Genomic DNA, 24,935 nt, shown 5'->3' with positions numbered 1-24,935 from the left:
TGCACATTAACCTACATGTGTGCAAGCCCCTGAACACAACATCCACAACAGCCTGCGTGCACGGCTGTGTCAGCCCGTGTCAGCCCACGGACGACAAAAGTTTCCAAGTTCAGCTCTTTTACTGAAAGAGCAAGAAAGGAGCAGTCGCCTTGGTCCTTGGCCCACATCGGTTACTTGTCAGACAGAAAACCACAGGGAGAAAAGCAGTGGAACTGACTGACGGTGGCATCCAGGCTTGTGCAGAAGCAGACCGACCGCTTTGGTCCTTAATCAAAGTCGTTATTGCTGCTTTCTGACCCAGACGAAAAATGATCCTGACTGTCACACAGAGAGAGTTGTGTGTTCTAAAAAGCAGTTCTCCCTAGATTCAGGCCTTGAGGGCACTCAACTGCCCCGAGCAGCCTCCCAGGGACCCCCACTACCTCTGCCCAGCCCCAGGGATCCGGCTCAGCTCCATCTAGGTGCCCCGTCCAGCCCTCCCCTACGCTGCAACAGGCTGGGGCTGAGTAATGCTAGAATTAGGAATCCTTTTTGATCCCTCTGTCACCTGTTAGGAGTTGTGCAGATATATTTGGCACCGGCCTAGGGCTGAGGGAGTGATTTGATAACCTCTCAAGGACTATCCTCCCTCCATTTTGCTATCCTTCTCTAATACACTGGGCTCACGTTCATCCTTGAGATCAATTGCATTTCACCACAAATATTGAATTCTTGGGAATCTTCCAAGTCATCTGCTGGAAGAACCCAGCTTTGTGCAGCTCCTCTGTAGTTCAGCTAGATAATATGCACATGAGGATATCGCATCAAAGGGAAGAAGAGCCCATAAAAGCAAGAAATGTTGACTGACTTTTACTAACAACCTCTGTCTGGTTATAAAAGACTTGGCTGCCAAGGATAACCTACCGTATTTTCAGATTCACAAACCTCAGCTGCTATGCTAGCAACATTAGCCTATCCCTTGTAATACTTTACAACAGAAAAAAGAAACAAAAAAGTTGGAAATTATTTTGGGCTTTGCAGTCTCAGCAGACAAAGATTTTTGGATCTACAACTTCTTCCCAGTAAAACCATCCTACTGATTCTGGTTCTTCATCACCTTGGAATTCATGTAGGTTATTCTTCACCTGAGCACAGGGATTTCAGAACGATATTGAGGGAGGATTCTCTGCTCCCATGTGATTATGGTTTTTATACATGGGTTGCACTGGGACAAATAAGCATGCCAGGTGCCAGGGAGAGAAAAATGAGGCTGCTCAGCGGTTCAGCCCTTATTTCGTTCCTGTGATTGCCTGAAAAATCTCATTCTGCCTGATTCACGCTTTTTGCATTGTATATGCTAAAGAGAGAAACACAAAGAAACAGTTGTCAACAACTGTCAACTTCTTTTTGCCTGCTGGCAGTGAAAAAGCTGATTAACTGCTTTTGGATGCAGTTAATTTAGTAAATTAGGAAGTGGTACATCTTTGTCTAAACTTTCAGAAGTACTTGGGCTGCACAGATATTTGATTGTTGGACTGTTCAATCAACCCAATTTTCATTGAGTGTTCAGCTCATACTTCTAGAAAATCAAATTTGTTAAGTGTCCAAAATTGGGCATACAGAAATGGAAATGCTTCAGGCACACAGCAGCTTTCTGAATATTGTAAAGATCCATTTAGGCCACACTGAGGGAAGCAAATACGATTACCTCCTACCTTCTAGAGGAGGCAGGAGTTTATCCAGCAGAGAGGAGTGTAATTCTGCTGCTGACTTCACTCAGACCAAGACTTCAACCACATTCCATCTTTGCAAAGAATGTATTAAACACGTCCCCCATCCCCAAAAACTAGAAAAACAAACAACTTCTTGATTGAGTCAAAAAGGGAATCAGCCAGTAAGTCAATGGTAATAGACTTATACCATGAACTCTGTGTAAGGTTTCATTTAAAACTAAATTCAGAGCCAGTCTTTGAGGAGCAAAAGTGGATGTATTACAGCCAAGTCTCTAAACTGATGGATCCATTCTTATAATAATGTAACATTTTGACCCAGCTTGCCAGAGAAATGGTACCTGCATGAACTGCAGGACCCTTCTCACTCATTCACCACAAGAGCGGATGGAGAATGTCGTTCAGCCCTGTAGCTCAGGGGGCGATTTGTTGGGTTCTCTGGTTTAAATCTTCCAGCATTCAGCAAAGGATATGTGAAGTCACTCATACTTCTCACTGGAGAGGAAGGTTTGAGGATTGCAGCACATGATGTATGAGGAGAGACTGAGGGAGCGGGTTTCTTCAGCCTGGAGAAGAGAAAGCTAAGGGCAGGGTGTACAATTACATATGGGTGGCGGGTAGAGAGAAGACCAGAGTCTTCTTAAAGGTGCACAGTGAAAGGATAAGAGGCAACAGTCAGAAGCTGAATTTCTGAGAGGATCTAAAGAAAGATTTCTTCACCAGGAGGGTGAAAAAGCACAGGAAGCGGTTGCCCAGAAAGGTTGTTGGAGATACTCGAAACCCGACTGGATACAGCCCTGAGAAACCTGATGTAGCCCTGAAGCTTGGAGCAGCGTGTTGAACCAGGGGACCTTCAGAAGTCCCTTCAAACACCATTACCCTGACATTGACAACTCAATAACCAAGAGGCTAACCAGAAATTAATGAACGTTAATAGCACTGAAAACAAAATTTCACATGAATGAATTCACGTAAAGCCCATCATACTAATTTTTTAAATCTTATTAAGTTGCTATTGCATTGCAACGTACTTCTTGGCTGGTTAGCTGAGAAAACAACTCATTTATAATGAAAAAGGAATCACAGTGAAGTCCACATCATTGTAGTCTGATGACACTGGTGTTCATGCATGTGCTGGTTTTGGCTGGGATAAAGTTAATTTTCTTCATAGTAGCCAGTATGGGGCTGTTTTGGATTTTGCTGGAAACAGTGTTGATAACACAGGGATGTTTTCGTTACTGCTGAGCAGTGCTTGCACACAGTCAAGGCCTTTTCTGCTTCTCACCCCACCCCACCAGCAAGGAGGCTGGGGGGGGCACAAGAAGTTGGGAGGGGGCACAGCCGGGACAGCTGACCCCAACTGACCAAAGGGATGTTCCACACCATATGACGTCATGCTCAGCATATAAAGCTGGGGGAAGAAGAAGGAAGGGGGGGACGTTTGGAGTGATGGCGTTTGTCTTCCCAAGTCACCGTTAGGCGTGATGGAGCCCTGCTGTCCTGGAGATGGCTGAACACCTGCCTGCCCATGGGACGGAGTGAATGAATTCCTTGGTTTGCTTTGCCTGCGTACGCGGCTTTTGCTTTACCTATTAAACTGTCTTTATCTCAACCCATGAGTTTTCTCACTTTTACCCTTCCGATTCTCTCCCCCATCCCACTGGCGGCTGTGTGGTGCTTCGTTGCCGGCTGGGGTTAAACCACGACAATGCAGCTTTATTTTTAGATGGAAATGAGAAATAACTGACAGTTGGAGGGGAGAGCTCACTTTTAAGGCAGCATTTCCCAATTCCCAAGTTGAATCATGAATCCAGCCGCATTTCCAGCTGGATTCCTGGGCTCATGGCTCCTATTGCCCTAAGGGCACCAGGGAGTCACAGTCTCTTGTTCTACTGACAGCCTCTTAAGAGGTTTCATCTCCTCTGCCATTCATGATCGCACATCCTCTTTCTGACAGCTGCAGTTATTACTTCCACAGAAAATCCAGGTTAAGAAAGGCTGAGTGTATATCAAAATAATTCCAGCATCAAGAGGTCAAAAATCATGATGTTTCTGAACTGGTAAGTCTTGCTATAGCTGGAAAGCTTTTCAGCTTTTCATTGCAAGATTAAGGTCAGAAGTTTCCTCTTTCTGAGAAAAAGTGTGTCCCTTCATGAGTCCTCCCCCTCCCAGTTCTGCATCCAGATATGATTTTAAGGTCCATGATTTTAAGGTTCACTTTGCTGTGTAACTACTTTGATTAGTAGTAGATGCTTTATCACCATGTCCATATCCAGCATGAGTCTCTTTTTCAAGAATAAGCGGACAACAACACGATTTCAGTTACTTCTATCCAGGATCTGGCAGTTAGTGGGCTGCAATAACAAGAATTGGTAGGATGAACTATGGTATGGAGCTTCACAAACCTAGAAATTGCTTTTATTTATATTAATGGATTCTAGAAGGCTTAGATAATTTTATTTAGTTTCATTATTCACTTTTATTTTTATTTTCATATTCTTTATAAACTGAATTTTGATTTTTTTTTCCCCTATAGAGAATGCTGTAGACAGCAGAAGTATTACATTATTTCATTAAAAAAAATAATTCCATTATTTCGCTGTGTTCTGGCACTTGCCATCTGATACCACTTTGCCTCTCAATCTCTACCTGTTCCTTCTGGCACAAAGCTTATCACCAGAGACTTCAGAAAAATAACAGCACATACTTAAGAAAATTTCCTAATATGGGCAGTTTCTGAGAGAGGTGTGTGCATATGTTAAGTGAATTGTCTTCCAGCCAGCATTCCTCTCCACACATAACGTGATGCCTGACTGTATGCCTCCCCTCTAACTGCTGAATCACTCTGGATTTTCTTCTCTATGACAAGTGTCACGGGCCATTTTTCCAAATGACCGATCATGTAATATCACTATATGGCTAACTCGGAGTCTTTCAACTCGGAAAGCTGTGTCTTGTTTAGGCTTTTTCAAAGCTAAATTCCTCTTACAAAATGGGAATTATAATTTTTAAAAATATTTTGCCCATCAGTATTTTGGGGCTGATGGATGAAATTGGAAGAGATACAACAGGGGTTGAATGACCCTCCCAATCCACATGTTCTTATTTGAAGTAGAATATTTATTTAATATAAGTGCAGATAAATATGCTAATTGCAATACCTGACAATCTCATTTAGATCATATATAGCTTCTGAAACACACGATTACTTAGCTTCTTAAATACATCATTGCTGGCTTGTATTGTTTTTGCACTTAGAAAAAAGGTCTGGTAGGAAACCACTTGCATTTTTCGTAATGTTTCATGCGTGCCTCCGATATGCACAGCTCTCAATCTTGCTTAACTAACTCAACCCATTGTTTCAGGTTACCCACTCGACGGAACGTCAGACTCTCTCTTCCTCGACATATTCTTCACTTTGCACATAAATAGCTCCAAATTACCATGCCGTGCCAGTCGGAAAGGCATGTGAGATTGAATGAATACCAAATGACTCCATGACACCAGTACAAGACAACATAAAATGAGAACTTGACGAAGTACTTCCCTCAGATAAAACCACACACAACTAGTTAACAAAAAGTCCTCCGAGCTTAGCAAGCTAAATTAGCAATGTCTATTGGCTTTTAATTGTTCTAAGAGTCTCTGGCCACAACATACAACTCGGGTGCTACAGCACAGGCCAGCAGCGACAGTTTTCAGTGTCCTTGGGACAAATTTTGAGCGGGGCACAGCGGAGCCAGGCCACACAGTGTCTGGAGAGTGACATGGGCCCCCGGTCCTGGGTCTGCGCTCCTGGGAGCTGCTCAGAGTTCAGCCAGCGTTATCTGTTGTAAGCTGCTCCTTAGCGCGCGATGAAAGAGAGGGGGTATAAAGCTGCATTACAAAACTTTATCCTGCACTTTTACATGTCTGCGGACTCATTCTGTTGGCAGGGACAGCAGCTGCTCGGTTGTCAGGGGTACCGCTGTGCGTCTGATATGAAAGATGGGGTGCCACATCCCGTGGTCCCTCTGAAAAACCGCGCGTGCTTTTTCCAGGGCATTTTCCAAGACTAAAAATAAAATAGTTTAGACGATTTAGACTTCTTGTGCTTGAATATATAAATATATATATATGAGTAGATGCAAACTCTCCTAGACAATGAGTGTTTGCAAGCTGTGCCCAGCTCCTGTAGCTTAGGTCTTTTTTTCTAATTGACTAGACATTACTGAGGAACACTGTAGCTTTTTACAAGTACTGACTGACAGATAAAGCAACTCAGACAAGAACCTTCTCTTTTCAAGTGTATTAAATCATTACATTGAGCTTCGGATGGCGAGTCAAACACAGAAATCTTGCATTCTTGTTCCTTAAAACAGAATAAAGACAAACAGTTGACATAAGACAAATTCAATTTCATTTCAGTATTGAAGGGTTTGCTGGAAGAAACTTTTTGAATGACAGTAAATACAAAGGCTCTGAGGATAAGCAACAGTCCAAAGCATTTGGACCAGTGAAACTGCAAATATTTAATACATGACTCACTGGGAATTACATCCATGAACGATGGATACCTCAGAGGCTCTTCTCCATTTGTAGATGTGAATAGATGGGTTCAGCAGTGCAGGGCTTTCTGTAGTCTTCTAGTTTTGTTTCGCTTTGGGAAACGCTAACTCACAAACTTTTCAACAGCTTTATCTGATTCATCTATTATAAGTACCAGAAAACAACAGACTTGACATTAGATCATGGCTGGCTTTTCAAACACAGCCTCATGGAAAACACAGCCCTTTCAGAACCCAAAAGCTGATTTCACTTCTGGACTGAGGAACCATCTCTGCATTAACAATCCTGGCCAGAGTACTTTAATCCAGACGGGACACTTACCTCTGAAAAACAGCAAGAAGCATGAGACGGGCTCAAAGATGGAATATACTGGTTATCTAGGAGAAGGTGATGTTGATGTCCAGATTTGCAGTGTGTTGACAAGTTCTGGTTGCACGTCTGGAATAGATCTCCCAGAAGAAACTGGGTTTAACATAGAAATGCACTTAATTATAGGCTATGCATGAGCCATGCAAGGCAAGAGGCTCTTCATTTGAGACCAACGTCTTTTCAAATTTGCCATGAAACTGCTGTACTAAATCAAATTCCCTGATTTCTCACATTTCGTCTTACTTGGCGGGTATTTGAGAAACCGCTCGGCAATTTTCTGTGGCAGATGCTACAACACGTGTTGTTTTGTTTGTCCCCTTTCTCCATCCTGCCTTTGCCATGGTCTGTTCCCCAGCAGCTCAGTTCCTGAGTATCACCCCTCCGGGATAACTTCACAGCACCAGCAGAAAGATGACTAACTTGCTCTGTGACACATAGTTCTGGGATTATTACACAGAGGTTTCTGATGTACCTCTGCACACGGCAGTGATGCTCAAGGATGCCCCATGTCAAACCTCCCTAACACCTCTCCCTGTCCGCAGTCCCAAGTGAGTCACTTCGCTCCTTAGGCAGGGCACCTGCCTATTTTCTTTTCTGCTGGAAGGGACCCACAACTGCCATCACACTGAGTGAGCAGCAAAGTAAGGTAGTTGACACGAAGGGGAGGGAAGAGAGGCCTCTTAAATGGCACCTTGCTTCAGAGGCACCTCTCTGTCGATGACTTACTCTGAGTTCTCTGAATCCGATTTATGGGCCTGAGGATACCTATGTCCTTTCTTTCCCAAAAAAATTACAAACTGGGTGGTGAAGGCGTGTGTATCACTACTTTCTTTTAAACTTTGACTGTAGGAGATGCCACTTTTCTTTACCTCCCACATTTTTTCCTTTTCACTCTGGCCTTGCAGCTGGTGCACCTAGCAAGAAGTCAGAAATGTGGGTTCATTTCCATTTCTGCTTTTGAGGACTCAAACCCATTTTTCCCCTAATGGCCTATTCCAAAATATGCTTGGGGTGTTCTCCTCTATTCTTGCCGAAGTTCCACCTTGTACTTAAATGCTGGTGGCCGGAGGAAGGAGACAAGCCTCTGTAACCCACTGTCTCACATGCCCAGAGAGGAGGAGCGCTCTGCCTTCTCCTCCCTTCTCCGGGGGCCGCGTCTACGTTTTGTCCAAGTAGCTGCCTCATGACAGCTGTATAATCAGAGGACAGGGACGTACCCACATCTTTCACCTCCATAGGAGTGACTTACCTGTTGGGTTAGAGAGTCATGCTCTTCTTCCCCTCCCACCCTCAGTGAATCCAAAAGAGAATGAACGAGTAGCTCGGAGTCACCTGTGGATCTTGCCTCACCGTGCCCATGTCCTTCTCTCTCTGGCCCAGTGAATCACAGATCATTTCCACGTAAACCTCATGAGAAGGGAGGGACAAGCCTTCCCTGTGATTCCCACACACACCCAGTCCTGTTAAGTCCCCAGTCTCGCCTACCGACTGATGGGTTAGGCAGCGGAGAAAGACGGTGTTGGATCCCTCCAGGCAAAGGAGAGGGAAATGAACCTTCTCTCCTCCAACACCCTTGGTGAGAGCTCCAACCTCTGGATAACAGAGATGGCTCCAACAGGACTGCCTCTGGACATATTTTAAAAGAAACCGGTGATTATTAGTGCATTTTGTGCAGGGCTTGAGCTGAGTGTGCAACTGATCGGCATGCTGACTAGACAGACGGAGGCCGTCAGCGCAATAGCTGGAGGAACACCTCACCTGCGAAACCAGCAGCGATGAGCCATCCCTTCAGTCCTGAGCCCAGCAATGCCTCCAAGCAGAATTTAGCATCTCATGAGCTCAAAGGTCAAGAATGCAACCACCACCAGTAGACACGTCAAGCGCAATATGTATTTTATTGGTTTCATTTCCAAGAAAGTTAAAAACCAGACTGAAGAAGAAACGCATAGCATAATCTCTACAATTTATGAACAATCACGTTTTTTATGCAGTCCTTCCTTTTGATTTGTGTATAATGTTGACAGAAGGCTGACCTAAAATTTTGACCATATTTTGAAGGATGACATTGAAAGTATATAAATCATAAACTGTATCTGAAATAGCCTAGTCATATCAGAGAACACAGAGTTCAGAGGCTTCTCCTAAAAATGCTGATTCCTGTTCTGCGATTTCAGCCTCCTGGCTGTTATTAGAGCTTGTAATATCACCATTTTTGCCTAGAGATTTGAGAAGGAGTAAGTCCCACAGAAAATGGAATGTGTCTGAAAAATTCATTGTAAGGAAATATAGACTTAGTTTTCAAATATATAGTATATTTCTTATCCATATAAGGTAAACATATATCTGCAATTAGTCCAAAGATTTAATTTTGCAGCAATGCGAGTACTTAGATGAAAGAGCCTGCAGTCATATGAAATGGTCTTTTTTCTATATTCTCTGAAGATTGAGAAGTCACCCCTTATAGAACATATGATCTTTCTATGTAATATATACAGTGTTTCAAAGTGTTTATGCCCTTTTCGTTCCTGCAGTACCTGGGTTTGCATTATGCTAAGTTTCTTCTTTCTTTGAATTTTTTTCACATTATGGAAGGGATGTTCTTTCTACAAACTCACAGCACATGTCATTTAAAAGTGATTCTTCCTACTTCAAGATTTTCCACAGAGTATTGGCACTGAGAATTTGTCTTCATTGATGTGAAGACATATCAATACTGGCGGGAACACTCCACTTTTACTAGAAGGGAAATACTATCCTTGGTTGAGATGAAAGATTCCTTATGTCTCTTCCATCAATCTGAAACGTTGTGACATTTCCTATCACCGTAGCACAAGGATGTTCCTTCTGGGAAATGCACAGAATATACTAATGAGTATGTTCATACATCAGAGAAGATCTTTTTTTCCCCCTGTAAAATGACAAAATTATTCTTGATCTAATATTACTAAGCCGCAGCAGAGAGAAAGTGTAATTGCCTGTAAATAATAGGTCAAAATGACCAAGCTTGAGATCTTTAAAGTTCAAATCCTCTCATCCTTAGTTATCATACATTGCATTAAGGCTATTCACAAACAGTATTTGTCAAGCCACTGCGTACAAAAGTGACTTATTTTGTAGTAAGCCCAATAACAAGTGAAACAGAGCTTGCTGAGGTTTGCTTTCAATTTCCTTTTCTAACTTCTGTGCCATTTTAAACAAATGACATACTGGTGAGGTGAAGAGGACAGAGCAAAGCACCAGAGATCACCTGAAGGTCAGCATACAGCAGGTCTCTTCATATTAAATTTGCCAGAGCTGTGCTGGCTTTCTATCCAACAAAACAATGTTCCGCATAACAGAAAGGCAAAGAGTGAAACAGTTAAGAGATTTAGATACCAGGAAACTGCTTTTCAAGGTTCCAAAAATCCTGCTCATTACAACATCACATAATTGACTATTAGACAGATAACCCCCCTGCTTTTCAAAGCAGACATCAAGGAGCAGCGCTTGGGCTCTGAAGTGGAAGGTACAACTCTCAAAACTGATCCTCGGTTTACATACATATGAAACACCTCTCTCTTTCCACGTATTTTATGGCAGGTTGTAAGAAACAGATAATGTCTCTTCTTATTTCCATTACAAAGCTCTGCTGAGAGACTACTAAGAGTCTGTTCCAGCTGAAGTGAGTAAAACCAGTTCTTCAAAAGAACTAAAAAAAAAAAAAAAAAAATTTAAAAAAAAAAAGAAGAGAAAGAAGAGAAAGAAAAAAAGACCATCTTTGAATTCTGATTCACACACTGCGCAATGCGCTTCCCTTTTCCCATTGTATGCTGCTCTGCAGTAGTCGCTCCCCTCTCAGAACGACTGTTTGACCAATTCTTTCACAAAGCCGCCTGCTCCCCTCCAGGGATATACTCAAACAACTCAAGGATTGCTTCAGCCAGAAGCACTTTCGCACAGTTTGAGCCAAAATTGCATCAAGGAAGACCTAAATCATGCTGGGTGAGAGTTCTGATGGTGCTTTTAGCAGGGTCAAAATTGCCCAAATGGCAACAGAGCAGCCAATGTAGGAGAATTTCCTCTTCCAGAAGGACTTCCTGGAAGCATGAAATCGTCCTGTGGCTGGCTGGACACATGTTGGGGGTCATAAACCACCTGGCCTCGATGTGTTCAGTCTTGCATTACATTGACTTTCCATGTGGCTTTTTTGCTGTGTGGCTTGCTTTATTTTTTAAATTTTCACAATAATTGATATTTCAGACTAAGTCCTAGGTTTCAGACATTTGCTCTCAGAAATCAGAAAGCATGAGTCATATTTAGGAGAGTAAAGAACTCAAAAGCCTTCTAAGAAGGACATTATCAAATGCACAAAGAGTAAGAAAAAAGAATACTTTGACCTGTTTGGGATGGAGAAGCATCCAAACTTTCAAGAGTTCCCTTAAGTGGCCGTTAGAGACCGCTGAGGATAAACAAATTTTGTATAGAAAACATGACTGTATTAGTTGAAAAATCTCTAATTAGAAAAAATGCGTCAACATCCACAAATACGTGAGGAAACAAGTGTGTAGGAAGTCATCACATAAAATAAATCAGATGGAAATGTAGCAAATGGGAGCGAGAGAAAGAAGTCGAGAACAAATGGATGAAATTGCTTCACAGGGAACGTGTTCTGCAAACAGCATACTGAATCTTCACCGAGCTTTGTGCCTTTTTGGCATCCTCACACACCGCTTCCGAAGAGGGAGAGAGAGATTTCCTAATAGCAGCTGCCTCTTCTCCGGTGCTTTCAGACTGTCTACACATCACCTTCAGTTTCATTTTTGAAAAGCTGAATGGACTGCTCCTCTCATGCCACTCTCCCACTGTTCCCTTCCCACCCACATCGTTTCTAAAATACGTCCTGCATCCTCTCTCTCAATTGTGGTTTTAACAAAGCAACATAAGGAAGTAGTGTATTGTTGTGTTTACTTTCCTTCACTGAGCTGTGGGTTTCTGACAACGATGCTGGGCTTGTTTTGGGAGTCGTCCACCAGTAAAACTTGATCAAACCTGTTGCATCCTGAAGCAATTGAGCAAAATAGAGTTATGGCTGCTGTAACCTAATCACAAGCAAAAACATGTAGGTGAGCTGTAATTATCAAGGGTTCTGCCATCTGATAACATTTACAGCAAACAGAAAATTAAAAGACTTAAATCAGAAGCAAATGAGTGGAAGCTTTTTCTTTTTTTTGAATAACTGACTACCGACTTTTCCCTGGAGTTGCATATAAATCTCATCTCCACCAGAGAATCTATCCTGAGTATTTTTCTTCACTGGATGTCGGGGGCTGAATTTCTGTATTTTCCTTCAGCACTGGAAGTACTTGAGACCCAACCGATAAAATATCTGGAAAGGATGAGCGCGAGGTCTGGTTCATCAGGTATATGCCAAAGTTTGTCTGAAAAAAGCAAAATATTTATTGAGACGCAACTCATGCTAAAGTAATCAGATCTATAGAGCATCTCACAACCCAGATATGTTTAGAAAAACAATATTGCTTTAAGAATAAGGAGGTATGTACTATCTCCATGTAATTAAGAACATTTTAAACTAATTAACTATAATAGACTGGTAAACAAAAGCTAACCCCCTGCTATTCAAGAAGAATACCTTAAGTAAGTGGATAAATAATGTAGTATTTCATCATGAGTTCCACAGTATCATACATGTAATTCACACTCCCTCACAGTCTTGTCATTTAATGACTGTTCTGGCTTCTTGACAAATACAGTTAATGCATTATCACAAATAAAGGCTAGGCAGCACGAGAATGCAGGTATGTTCAAACAGTGAGGAAAAGTCTTGCATCTTCTACCATGAATTATTCACTTTGTTAACAGAACTTTGTTCTGTCTAGCCTTTGCGAATTTCCCGTCATTTTTAAAATGAATATTTTAGTATATTTTACAGAAAATATTCAGAAAATTTGTTTTATTAGGACTACCACTTGTTATCTGTCATTACCTGTGAAGCCATCCCATGTAAATATTAGAAATATTTAGATACGTGTCCTTGTGATACTGAATGATACAGAACAGAGGAACAGAATAACCACTTTACCCACTGACCATACAGCCCTCGCAGGCACTGAAAACCTGCTCTGAGGGTCTGCACTCTTCTGCGTGGTCTTAATCTCCGGCACGTTGAACGTTACAAGTTGTAGCTGTGAACAGCCGGGTGTGATCTGGAAATGTCACAGTAAGAGACTGGTGTGTTTTTGCGGTTTTGTTTTCCAACAGTGGAGAATTTAGAAGTGCCCAAGAAACAGACTTGCAATCTCATGATAATATTTTCCAAACGATTAGATAACAGTTAATTAAAGAAATATGTAAAGTAAGAAATAAAGGAATGCTGAAGACCACGTTAAATTGATAATTGATTTGTAGACTTCAGAATGTCTTTGCTCTTCGAAGTGAGGACCTTGGAAACCCAATGCTAATTTTCTTGTCTTTTTTTACAGGTTTCAATAAAAAGTATTTTGTTTTGGTAGGCTACAGCCAAAACGTACCAGTCACTCTAAAGTGTAAAGTAAATAAATAAGCAAATGAAATTCATTTGGTACTTCTGAAAAAATAAATTTTAAAACCAAAACTCTATTCTCCTTCTTCATTTCGTGATTACATTTACTGCCATTGTTCAGACCGATGATCCTGAAATTGAGGGAAATACATCTACAGCAGGTTTAGAAAAATATACTAGGTAAAAGGAACTGCAATAAATTTAAAAAATAGTGTTAGCTGAATTTAAGGGAGCATATTTGACAGGCTAAATATGAAGGCAGTGTGTTTTCTCCTGTTCTTGCACCGTATAATTAAATAAAGATACAGTAATGAGGTAACACGAAACAGCTTTTAGTCTTTGAAGAATTAGCGAGAGGTAAGGCTGAGACCGACTCCCAGGCAAGAGAGATGCTGTAAAGCAGAGATCTACCCAAACATGGCCTCAGACTCTGAATTTGGGTCTTTCTGTTTCATTTGCAATCCTAAACATTAAAAAGAAAAACAGCTCCCAAGCAGAGTTTTTTGGCTACTTCTGCTATTCCTTCATCTCACTGGCATTTCACGTATATGGGGTATGAGTTGGACCTGATCAGGCCTATCCTGTTAATGACACTTTTTGGATACCTGTGACCATAATGGTGTCAACACTGGTGGACACAGGGTAGATCCTTATGGTCAGTGTTCCAGTATTTAATGCTGAGGAACGACTGCAGCACAGCAGGATCCCAACCCTCTAGCACAGTGACTGTGTTGGATCAACCGTGATGCTAAAATGGTAAGTTAGTAACGGTTTCATTTAAAATATTGAAGTGCATAGTATTATTTTTCCGTTCTCGCTTTTCTCTTATTTGTTGACAAGCTGTGGTTTCTCTATTGGCATAAATGATGTGTTTTTCAGCCTTGTGGTTGATAACCTGGATTTACTTCCTCTACCCTAGTGCAAAAGGGTTGACAGTTGCCATAATTTTGTTGTTTTAAAAAATCAGGCAATCATAAAACAAATATTGTAAAACGAATATTAGTCCACGTCACATTTCACACAGGAAGGAATTTTATAACTCATCCATGTAAATGAACTTATTTGATACATGAGAAGTTTTTATTTATATTTACTGTATCGACATCTTGATTTATCTTAAAACGAGACTAAAATAAATCTGGGCAGATTGTTCACTGTGGAGAATTTAATTTACCAAGTTTTCTATTGTTGTGAATCATTTAGCAAGATTTTTTTTGTTAAAGCACTTTAAATCATTCAGAATTATTTAAGAAAAGGTATGTGTGAATACATCTTATCTTCAGGAGTTCTCAAATACTATTTTAATACTGGTCCTTAGTATTCCCCTACTCTGATTGGGCATCTAAAGTCTCATAGTATTTTTTTCAGTGCTGAGCCTGGGTGACGCCTAAGGAATTTTCAAGGTGATGGTATACTGACGGTATACATATTTTAGTACTAATACCTGCTTGGAATTGCTGACCTCTTTCTCTTGTGAATGTTTTTAAGACCAAAATTTAGCTTGTGATTACCAGAGGTGGATTTAGTATCTTTTAAGTAAATTTCCTTGTTTTTTCAATAATTACAAATATTGACTCAGCAAATACTGATAATAGCACACCCCCCACCCCCCAAGCAACCACAAAAGCTGTGCATCCTGCCATTTCAGCTCTGTTTCAGGAGAAAGACAGAATGTAGAATTGGCCCTTCTCACATTTCACTGTTGAAAAATGAGGCTTTCAGACGCAGAGATTACAGCCTGCAGAGTTATTACAATGAACCGCATAATCTCTCTCTGCTGTTGCTACCTTTGCTGTCTTCAAGGGCATTTTATACTGCATATAACCTCCCTAGAACACACCAAGAACCGGGCAGGGAGTGCTGGACTGTGAGTTCTGTGGTTTTGTCTGCTTGGTCTTCGGAAGGCAGTAGGGGCTCTTCCCATCACTCTTAAACTTCACAGGGACAAAATATGTAAAGCTTCTTGATTAGTAAAAAGCACAACGCTTCACTGCTGGGAGAAAGAGATAAAATGTACTTATTCTTGCCAACAGTGAATCATATGATAGTCATCACACTCACTTAAAGGAGGAGCTATAAAATGCTGTCATTCTTGCATGTTGTTTCAAGTACATTTACTGGATCAACAGTAATATGCACTGCTTAGATATTCACTGACAGAGAAATATCCAGGGTGCAGCATCTCCTTTTGTAAGACAGAAACCTGAGGTGCTACATCTGACAAAGGCTGAGATGAGATGCCTTCAAGCTACAGCTTGTAAACATTCAGTTAATTCAGACTAGCACTTGGTAGGGAAAATGCCCTGCTAGAATGTGTAACAAGCACATAAGTGATACTACAAGCTAAAACTTAGCTTTGGATGGATGAGTTCTGGATTTTGCCCCTGGATGTAGCTCTCAGCTGCCTTGTCCCAATAGATAAATTTACTTGTTCACGTCTGCCCATTTTATTCATACAACAACATAACCTCCCTCCCGTGCAAAGGCTTGGGAGATGCAATTATTAAAGCCGAGTAATTTTTTTCTTAACGTAAGGATGTTTTAGTAGCTCTGGATTCACCAAAACTTATTAGTAAAGCCTTACAAAATAGGAGAGTGGAAGTACTCACTTTCAACATGCTGATTTTTCATATTGGAAAAAAGGGAAACTTTTAACTTGGTGTCAGAAAACCCCATCTTGTTCTGTTGAAAATATCTGGATGGCAGAATGTTTTCATAAGAACTGATTTTCCTTTGCTCTGCCTTAAATAAATGCATTTTCCAGTTCAGCCACCAATGAGAAAAGAGAACCATATTATTTCAGAGGTCTATTAATTATATCAATCACTGTTTGCAAATTTCCAGATCTTTGGATGAAAAGCATTGCATAGTGTAAAGCCCTGCATTACTACGAAAATGATGATAATGATGCATCAGATAAGAGAAGTCATTTGCTATCCTCGCTAACGTTTCAGTAAGCAATCCAGAGGCACGGCGTCTAATTCTGCAGGGAAAGAAGCTCTCCCAAGGGACAACGAGATACATAAAGGAGGATCAACAGCCCGCAAGAAAAAACAAAAGCCTTTTAGTGTATGAGGGCATGGGCAAACATAATGGATTTCCCTTGATGTACCGCTATCCATACATTTATGCTGGGGCAGACTGCTAATGCAATTCCCTTTGCTACCTTGACAGCAAGTCCCAGCTTGCACTGCTGCAAATCTACCCACAGGGCTTCCGCTATTGTTAGCGTTAAACTGCATCTGCAAAACACAGAAGATGGGCAAGAATTCAATGTTCTGTCCTTTCTGTCTATGTGTGTTTTGCATCAGGTGGTGACGCACGTGAAACAGCGTGTGACTATTTTTATGCTATTTGCTTAATGTAGTTATCTAGTCTTTTGTAGTCTCCTGCAGTAACAGAGAGAGCTCTGTCACAGAAGGAGAGCTCATTTTTGCTTTTCAGTCAAAAATTACAGAAGGAATCCTTAATGAGTGTTTCTTCAGAACTGATGGCAGCAGAGCTCAAGTTCGCTTTGTAGAGGTGTTTGTGTTTTATTTCAAACAATGTGATAAAAGGTTTTGTAAAAAGTAGCTGGCTAGGCTTCAGCACCCTGCTTTACATTTATCAGGAAACATGCAAATTGCTTGTGTGGCTAATTACAGTAGCTGGTTCTGACTTTCAGCTGCAATCCATCTATGCAAAGCCTCAATCTTTCAACTTGGAGCACCAGGTTCTCAGAGTCTCAGAGGGATGGAGAAAAATATGATTTCAGCAATAAATATTGAACCACCTCTTACAAACCTTACTTTACTTAGCTCATTATTAAAGTTCATTGGCAGTGCTGTCATTTGGGCTACCAGTTTGATAAAGTTCAATATATTTTTCCAGGTTGGTGTTCTTAGAAAACCAAAACAAAATGGTAAATATTGACATCTGGCTCTCTTGTTAAGCATTCAGGATTTGTCATCCATTCATACGTGCAGTATCTTTAATGTTTTGGAAATCTACAACAGCCTTCCAAAAATATTGGTTCCCCTTCTACTGGGAAATTAGCTTAAGTCTTATTTTGCTGCATTTGTTTTTTGTAGTTCGAATCGTGTTATTGACAGCTGGGAACAAACACTGCTAAATTCCTTCACTGAATCTGTATCTGTTAAAAAAAGAAAATAAAGTCTATTAGATGACTCCTTAACAGAAAAGCGCATGCTAGAGACATGAGTCACCAAAGGATTAGCTCTGCAATTTAACACAGTCACATGGACTCAATGTTCTTCCTCTCTCCCCACTGTGAAAAGTTTGGATCAATGTCCTCTGCTAGGTCTGCTTAGCACACTGAAGATGCTGTAGTCCTCGGGTGGTACTTACTGATAGCCGGCTGGTGATCATCACCCCACAGATGACTTGCAGGAGGGAGGGGCTCTGAGGTCTTCTCAGACCACTTCAGGCAAAATTACCAGTTCAAACTATCTCAGCTGTCAAGCTAACCCAGAGGACTCGGCCTTATGCAGAGCAGGGCATGCTCACAAGATCCCATCTGCCAGCAGCACTGAAGGCTGGGAAAAACAAAAAAAGCTGAAGGCCCGGTTCTTTGCATCATGAATATCGTTGCACAGCTGAGGGAAGCAGAACACTCCCCCGCTGTGAATAGCAGCACTGTGCTCTGCAGCGCCTCGCCTTGCCATGTGTCTTTTATCTGGTGCCAGGCTGTTCTCAAGAGGCTGGCTTGCTCTCTTTGCCTTAGTTCTGTTTGAACGAGTTACTTGGTTCTAGCCAGGAGTGCTTGTATCAAGAAAATCTTTACATTGCTGAGTTAATCAGAATGAAAGAGCAGCTCATCTTTGCTGTGGGAAACATGCAGAAGATGCTTTGTCTCTCCTGCGAATCTGTGTCCCGGGTAAGGTTTTGTTGCCATTTGAGAAGGTCGCTGAATACAGAGTGCTTTCCCTCTACAGAAGATTCAAATCATAACCCAGTAAAACCCACATGGGTAGAGAAAGTCCTCTGCATATCGCGCCCCATGTGGCAGCTGGGCAGCATCCCTGCCCAGAGTGCCAGAATGTGCTCTAAAGTGTCCCAGATACTCCAGCTGTGGCTCACCATTACCTGGAGAGGGCTCTTGTCCTCAGGCTACCCACCACGGCCAGGAGCTCATCTCACAAAGGCACATGTGCTGTGGCAATCTGGATGCCGGAGCCTGCTGTGCAACCCTAAGTCATCTCAGGTCAGCAGGAAGCTCTGCCTAGACAGCCGGCCCCTGCCTGCTTGCCTCTCCCCTGTCTCACTCTGCACCAGGCGGCTGGCTCCGGGACGGAGCCGGCGGAGCTATCCACCAAGGATAACATTCATTGAAAATGTAGCCCTTTGTTTGCTTAATGAGTCACTGAGATGAATCAATTTATGATTTTTTTTTCCAAACAAAGAATGCGTTATTTGTAACTTGTTTGTGCATTCTTTGGGTGAATAATTTGCAACCTATTTGTTATTGCTCTGCCTCTGTGCTGCGCCCAGTCTCTGGTGTTTGGCTGGCATTGCCACGGCTTCTGAGCCCTGACTGGCTAACGAACTTTTACAACAGAAATTTAACGAACAGGAAGCAATGAATTTAGAGTAAGGATTTTCAGCTAAATAAATACTCATGGGGAGATCTGTGAAGCTTTTGGAATGCCAAACTGTCTAGCCATCATCTGAGCACTCTCAATTCCAAGAAGCAATGCAAGCTTAGGAAGCAGAAGGGCTCCAAACGAACGCCGGTATTTCACTCTTATTCTCCAGTCACTTTCTTAATCAATTACTCTCCGCTTTGACTGTATTCACATCTGCTCTGTTTTTCCTGCTAAGTAGTTTCTCACAGTAAGAATAAAGTTTAGTCTTATGAGCTAACTGTATCGTTTCAAACACTTCACTTATTTTTCTGCAGATTTCTCTTCTTGAATGACATCAGCGCATCAGCTCATGTTTTTCAAGACCAAAATAAACACATTGTAAAGCAGTACATACTGCTTTACAGCAGTACAGCACATACAGCACAGTAAAAAATAATGCATATTAATAGTCAATTTCTGAATAAAAAACCTGTTGAGCATTTTATGGAAATAAATCATGTCATATCTGGGTTGTAAGTGCATCCTCTTTTTACTGAAAAAACAAATGGTAACAATTAGCATAACAACTTAATCGTGAATATTCTCTCAGCAGATATTTCACTATGCATGCAATGAAATCACTACATGGAACCACAGAATCACAGAATCATAGAATAGTTTGGGTTGGAAGGGACCTTTAAAGGTCATCTAGTCCAACCCCCTCCTGCCGTGGGCAGGGACATCTTCAACTAGATCAGGTTGCTCAGAGCCCCGTCCAACCTGACCTGGAATGTTTCCAGGGATGGGGCATCCACCACCTCTCTGGGCAACCTGTGCCAGTGTTTCACCACTTCTTTCACACCTTACATACAGCTATTTTGGAGTACTGTACTGACCTTTCTACCTCTGGCAGCAGACAGAGACTGCAGAAATTCTTTGTTTCGTTCCCCAGACTGCTGATCAATGCAGATTATTTGACATCTGCTACACGGACCCACAACCTGAAATTTCAGTTAAAGAAGGTTTACAGCTGTATATCAAAGCAGTACAACACAGAACAGTACAAGCTTCTGACCATCATAATATCTTAAAAACCTATCTTTCACATACTTCTCCTGTGTTCTTTTATGCTTTAATTATGTAAGAGGTCAGGCCTGTTCACCTAATGTAGGTACATTTTCAAAGGGTCTACTTGTGAAGGTCTCACTGATTTTTTAATTCACTTTCTTTTCTTTTTTTCAGGAAAACTTTCCCAGAGACAGAATCTGAGAAATAAAAAACATTTACATATTTGTATTTCCTGATGGCTTCACTTCATCTACGGGCTGGCAGGGCTACTCGCCCAAAGGGGAACTGAATACAAAATTAAGCTAGCGCCTCAGGATTTAACCCAAGGAGGATTTTCTTGGAGTTAAACTAATAGGCTTTGGTTTACATTGTTTCAGTGCAGCTGAAATACACAATATCCCCCATTCTTTCTTACAGGCATAGCACTTGTAGATAATCAGAATGCAAGATGTGAATTTTCACAAGTTTATACAATCAGAAGGAATACTGAGAACCTCTACTGTAACATCATACAAAGCATGGTTCTTAAAGTTAATCTTGTTTGAACTAGGGTGTGTTTTTAGGGAAAAAAAACTGCAATGAATTTCTTCTTACCTTTTAAAGCATTAAAATTAAGGAGGAAGACATATTGCAGTTTCCCTTAATATTGCAACCCTAACTTTAGCTAAGCTGTACGTTATAGAAACTAACTGTCTTAACAGTGTCTCAATTTACACATTCTACTTTTGTAAAATGTGTCATAAATTTCAAATAGGGCAAATAATTAAACCTGACACTGCAAACATTTTTATATGCTGATCTGAAGTGCTATTTCAGTTCTTTGAGGTACATCTAGAACTGCTTGTACAACTCTTCAGTGTAATCATCAAAACCATAGCTTGGCTCAGCTTTTTCAGATGATTTTCCACAGCTTTAATATTTTATTAAAAGAACAAGAAAACAAGACAGAGAAGGAAATATTTTTCCCTGCTTTCCTTCGCTCAACACCTTCTTCTACCATTTTCCTGGCATCAAGTACCATTAACATAATTTCTACTGTTACTACATCTGTATCTGAATAAGGACCCAGCAGAGACTGGAAAAGACAAGGCAAGTTGCATAAACCTTTCTATTTTCAGCTTGCATTCCTAAAGTATTTCAATGCCAGAAACAGGAATGTCTTTTTATTCTGTAGTTTTACAGTATCTTCCACAACAGGATCCTGAGCTGAGATCCCTAGTGCAACTCCAGCCTCCAACAAGCTATACTACAAGGATTTTGTCCTCATCTCCTACCTAAAGAAATTTTTCCTCATTTTTCTGTAACTCATATTACAGACTACTGATCAAAGTACATGCAAGAAGAGAACAGCTAAATCATAATTTCCACCCTTACTGAAAAAATGGCCTCTCCATTTCTTACAGTATGTTGACCAGAAAGAAATAGGAGTGATGTCTATCACAGCTTCTAGGTCTGACCTTAGCACTTCTGTTATTCACACCTTCATTATCATCCCTAAGACACAATGAATAAGCCACTTTCACATCCTAGGCAATGCATTTTCAAATACATATTTCATATCTAAGGACCAGACAAATCCAATAGAACGTGTAATACATGTGTGCATCATTCCCTTAGGTTTCATGTCTAGCTTCTTCATGGATCCTTTGTTGAAGTTTTTCTCAAAAGAATGTATTTGCCAACAAAGTCTGTCTTCAGCATTTTCCTTACAGTACAAAGCATGTTATGTTGTTACATGTGATATGAAGCATAACATACAAAAAAACCCTACCAGGCTAGACTTAGAATCATGTCTTGAATGGAGATTAAGACAAAATGTACACAACAGAGAGCAATAGACAGTGATCGTTCATTTGTATTCATGTCCAGTCTTTTGGCAGTCAGTTGCTTGACGTGCAGCAATCTGAGGTTATATTTGGACTATTATGCTTAACAGCAACCAGTATTCTCTCGTGACATGCTGGCTAAATATTTGCTGCAAACTGCCTCAAAACAGTGATTATTTTTCCGCTCAGTTGGATAGAGTTGGGAAATTTTATGAATTATGAAATTAAAAAAAAAAAGTGTGGAGAAATATGTCAAAACCTCTCAATTATATGGAAGCATGTTTGCCACAGGTCACAGCATGTTTGGTTTTTTTACACACTTCGTAAGTTTCATCTGCACAAACTGTGCCGCCCATGTTCCAGTCAAAGCCTTGCAAAAATTGCTCTGTCTCCAGGGGTCAAAATACTTTGTGACAGACTGCGACTAGGGCAAGGGAGATGAGTTCGCACCTGGAATTGCAGAGCACCTATTGAAATCTCAGCCCACTCTTCTTCTTCAAAGGACTCTGGTGCACTGATGACAATGTTGGCACGGAAACGTCGGATTAATTCCTCTATTTCCAATGGCTCGTCTAATCTGTCTCACAGAGTTGACAAAGAAAAAGAAAAAACAAGGTTTATTAACTAGTTCTGCACTAGATATTTGTGCTTTAAGACTCTAGTGGCTGATATGATTCAGCAAATGTTTCTCCAGAATAACCTGGACCAAGTTTTATTACAAAGGCTATGAAAATGGCACAAGGTATTTAACTATAATTTGTAAGCCTTCAACTACAATTTGTAATCCTTTGACTATAATTTGTAATCTTCTAGGTGGCTTCTTCAGGGGTGTAACCTGGAACTGTGAAGCAGATATGAAAGCATGTAGACAGGCGTTTGTGAACAATGCATATGAGGAAATTCCTTATTAGTTATCATATGTAAGGCTAATGGTAACAAATGAAAAGTTCGTTTTTGAGTTAGCAATCAATCATTTGACTCATTAAATGCTTATAAAAAGAAGGCAAATAGAAAGTTATTCTGCACATGCTGCAGTGGCAAAAGGGACAAAACCGGCAGACACTGAAGGTGAAAAAGGCCAATAAAAGCATTTTATGAGAGAACGTATTCCTCATGTTATTATTATTTGTCTTTGGGATGCAGCAGATTGCACCAAATGATCGGTGTTTTGAAAAGAATTAATCTCTGTGTGGTGATACCTCCACCTTTTTACAAGCATTTGAACTGTCAGAGTGTAGATTTGTGTCAGTGCGGAGAACATATATGAGGCAGACAGAGTAGCAGACTGCATACAAATATCAGAAATCTAGCTGTACCTTTGAATTGTCATTCTTCACTCTCCTTCTAAAGGAGAACCCAACCAGTACCAGAAAAAAAGACAGCCCTAAAATTTGCAAGGGAGTTCTCTCAGCGCCATTGTTAGTGGGGAAGAGCATTTCTTTTTGCATTAGCTATTACGGACATGAACAACTTTTGACACTCCATCAGCTGTGGTCTGACAACTTTGGGATATGAGACCCGACACCAGAGGCAGAAACCTGGGTAAGTAGTGAAAAGAGAAGTTTCTGTCCCGGAAAAAAATACTTTAAAAAGTAAGGACATGCAGTTTAAAATGTGTTTTAATTAAAATGAGGAAAAACATGCAAAATCAAAGCACAGGGAAAACTGTTCACATCAAGCAGTCTTGGCAGAAGAGGCCTGTTAGGTGGAAAAAGAGCTTGATTTTATTTAAAATAGTCTGGAGGATCTTCTTTAGCAGACAAATCTGCATAAGGATAAACTGCCTGTGCAGACTTTCAGTCAAACCACACAAGCCCTGCTCCACCGAGCCTTCGCTGTTCAGAAGGGCTCCAGCAGCCTGGGGGTAGAAAGTGGGATGGGAAGCTGAATGGCTACAGGTTTTCCCTCAAGATCCCACAAGCAATCCCATGGCTGAGACACAATTCATAATGATTGCAGGAGATAGGAGCCAACAGAAAGTGTAAACTATGCCAACGCTCAGACAGAGAAGGAGGAAAATAGCAGTTAGTCATGAACAAGTTCAGTTACGCTGTTGGGCTTTCTAGCTTTGCTGTGGGCTCTTGGAGCTTGGATGCTGTGTAGCCTCTAGTTTTGAATGCATTTTGTGACCTATCAGTGCTTGCCACCCCAGCCGGTACCGGTGGGGGCATCAAAAGCCCCAGTAACCTCAGAGCTGGGCCTGCAGCGTCCTGAGCCAGCTGCTGAAAACTATTTCTAGTTTCTGCTGTTTTATTCCTTGCTGCTGATCCTCCAAGACTGCAATGCCCCTACTCCTAGTCTCTCTGCCTTCAACCTGCTCAGGCTCACCTCCAAAATACCTTACCTCTCCTGTGCCTATCCCCAGCCCTCAGAACTGCTTCTAATTACTTGACAGCATGTATCTGAGTAAATGCCCACCATTTGCCCCCCTCCTCAAAACATGCATCGGCTGGATGGAGTGACAGGCACCTTCATCCTGCAAATCTCAACCAAGATCTGTTGTGAAAATCAACGTATTTTGCCAAAGCCAGCCTGAGTAGTTTGGATGTTTCACAGTAGTGGGCTCTCCAATCCAGAACGCATTACATATATTTAACAGGCAAACTTGAAAATGACTTTCAAGCGTATTTCAAGCAAGAACATTTGAACATAAGGCCAGGCCATGGGGATTTTCATGGAGGTGACCTGTAAAGGCAACACCAGAGAGGCAGATGTCTCCATATACATAGAGCTCTCCAACAGTATGTTACATTCTAACTTTTAATTAAATTGCTGTTGCTGTTTTAGATCACCTCTCAAGAGCCAAGTGCAAACTGGAAGATTAATTTTTACTTACAGAAGATACAAATAAAGAGAAATTATTAAAACGCAATTGAAGATTAAAATTGTTTTATAAATCTTAGCAGGCTTCCATTAAAAAAAACCAAACCCACATGCCAAGAAGCTAAATAATACTTTCTAAAAAAGAAAAACATTTAATAAAGACCCATATGTGCAGATTCTAGAAAGTACATTGCATGGTTCAGTATTTGGAAAGTTTGTACACCACAATTTAGTAACAGTGCAAAATGATGATGCTGTATACCTATGCTGAATTCATTTCCCCAGCACCCTGAGAAAGCACTGCATGGAAAAACAGGGAAGAGTTTTCCAACTTGTGCTGCAGAGTGGGAAGCAAGATGCTTCTCAGGCATCAAGGCAGCTCCAGTCACATCTGGAGTTTCCTTTGAGGAAAAGGAGATTACAATGGCCTCATTAATGGCCTCATTAATGGCCTCAAATTGCGGCAGGGGAGGTTTAGATTGGATGTAAG

At 41.1% G+C, this 24,935-nt stretch overlaps 1 protein-coding gene across 1 annotated transcript in view; it reads right to left on the bottom strand.

The window, feature by feature from the left end:
• Positions 1 to 8,506: 8,506 nt before the first annotated feature.
• The window catches only part of MOCOS (molybdenum cofactor sulfurase), a 233,230-nt gene continuing 216,801 nt past the window's right edge, over positions 8,507 to 24,935 (bottom strand). The window contains exons 13-15 of the mRNA XM_076330220.1: positions 22,073 to 22,199; positions 19,625 to 19,729; positions 8,507 to 12,043 (exon numbers count right to left, since the gene is read on the bottom strand). Coding sequence (XP_076186335.1) covers positions 11,897 to 12,043; positions 19,625 to 19,729; positions 22,073 to 22,199 — 379 coding nt within the window. The 3' untranslated portion in view covers positions 8,507 to 11,896. The remainder of the gene's footprint in view (positions 12,044 to 19,624; positions 19,730 to 22,072; positions 22,200 to 24,935) is intronic.

This window comes from Aptenodytes patagonicus, chromosome 2 (assembly GCF_965638725.1).
Source record: "Aptenodytes patagonicus chromosome 2, bAptPat1.pri.cur, whole genome shotgun sequence".
In the NCBI taxonomy this organism is placed as follows: domain Eukaryota; kingdom Metazoa; phylum Chordata; class Aves; order Sphenisciformes; family Spheniscidae; genus Aptenodytes; species Aptenodytes patagonicus.
Note: the sequence above shows the minus strand (reverse complement) of the source record. Positions and strands in the feature narration are given on the sequence as shown.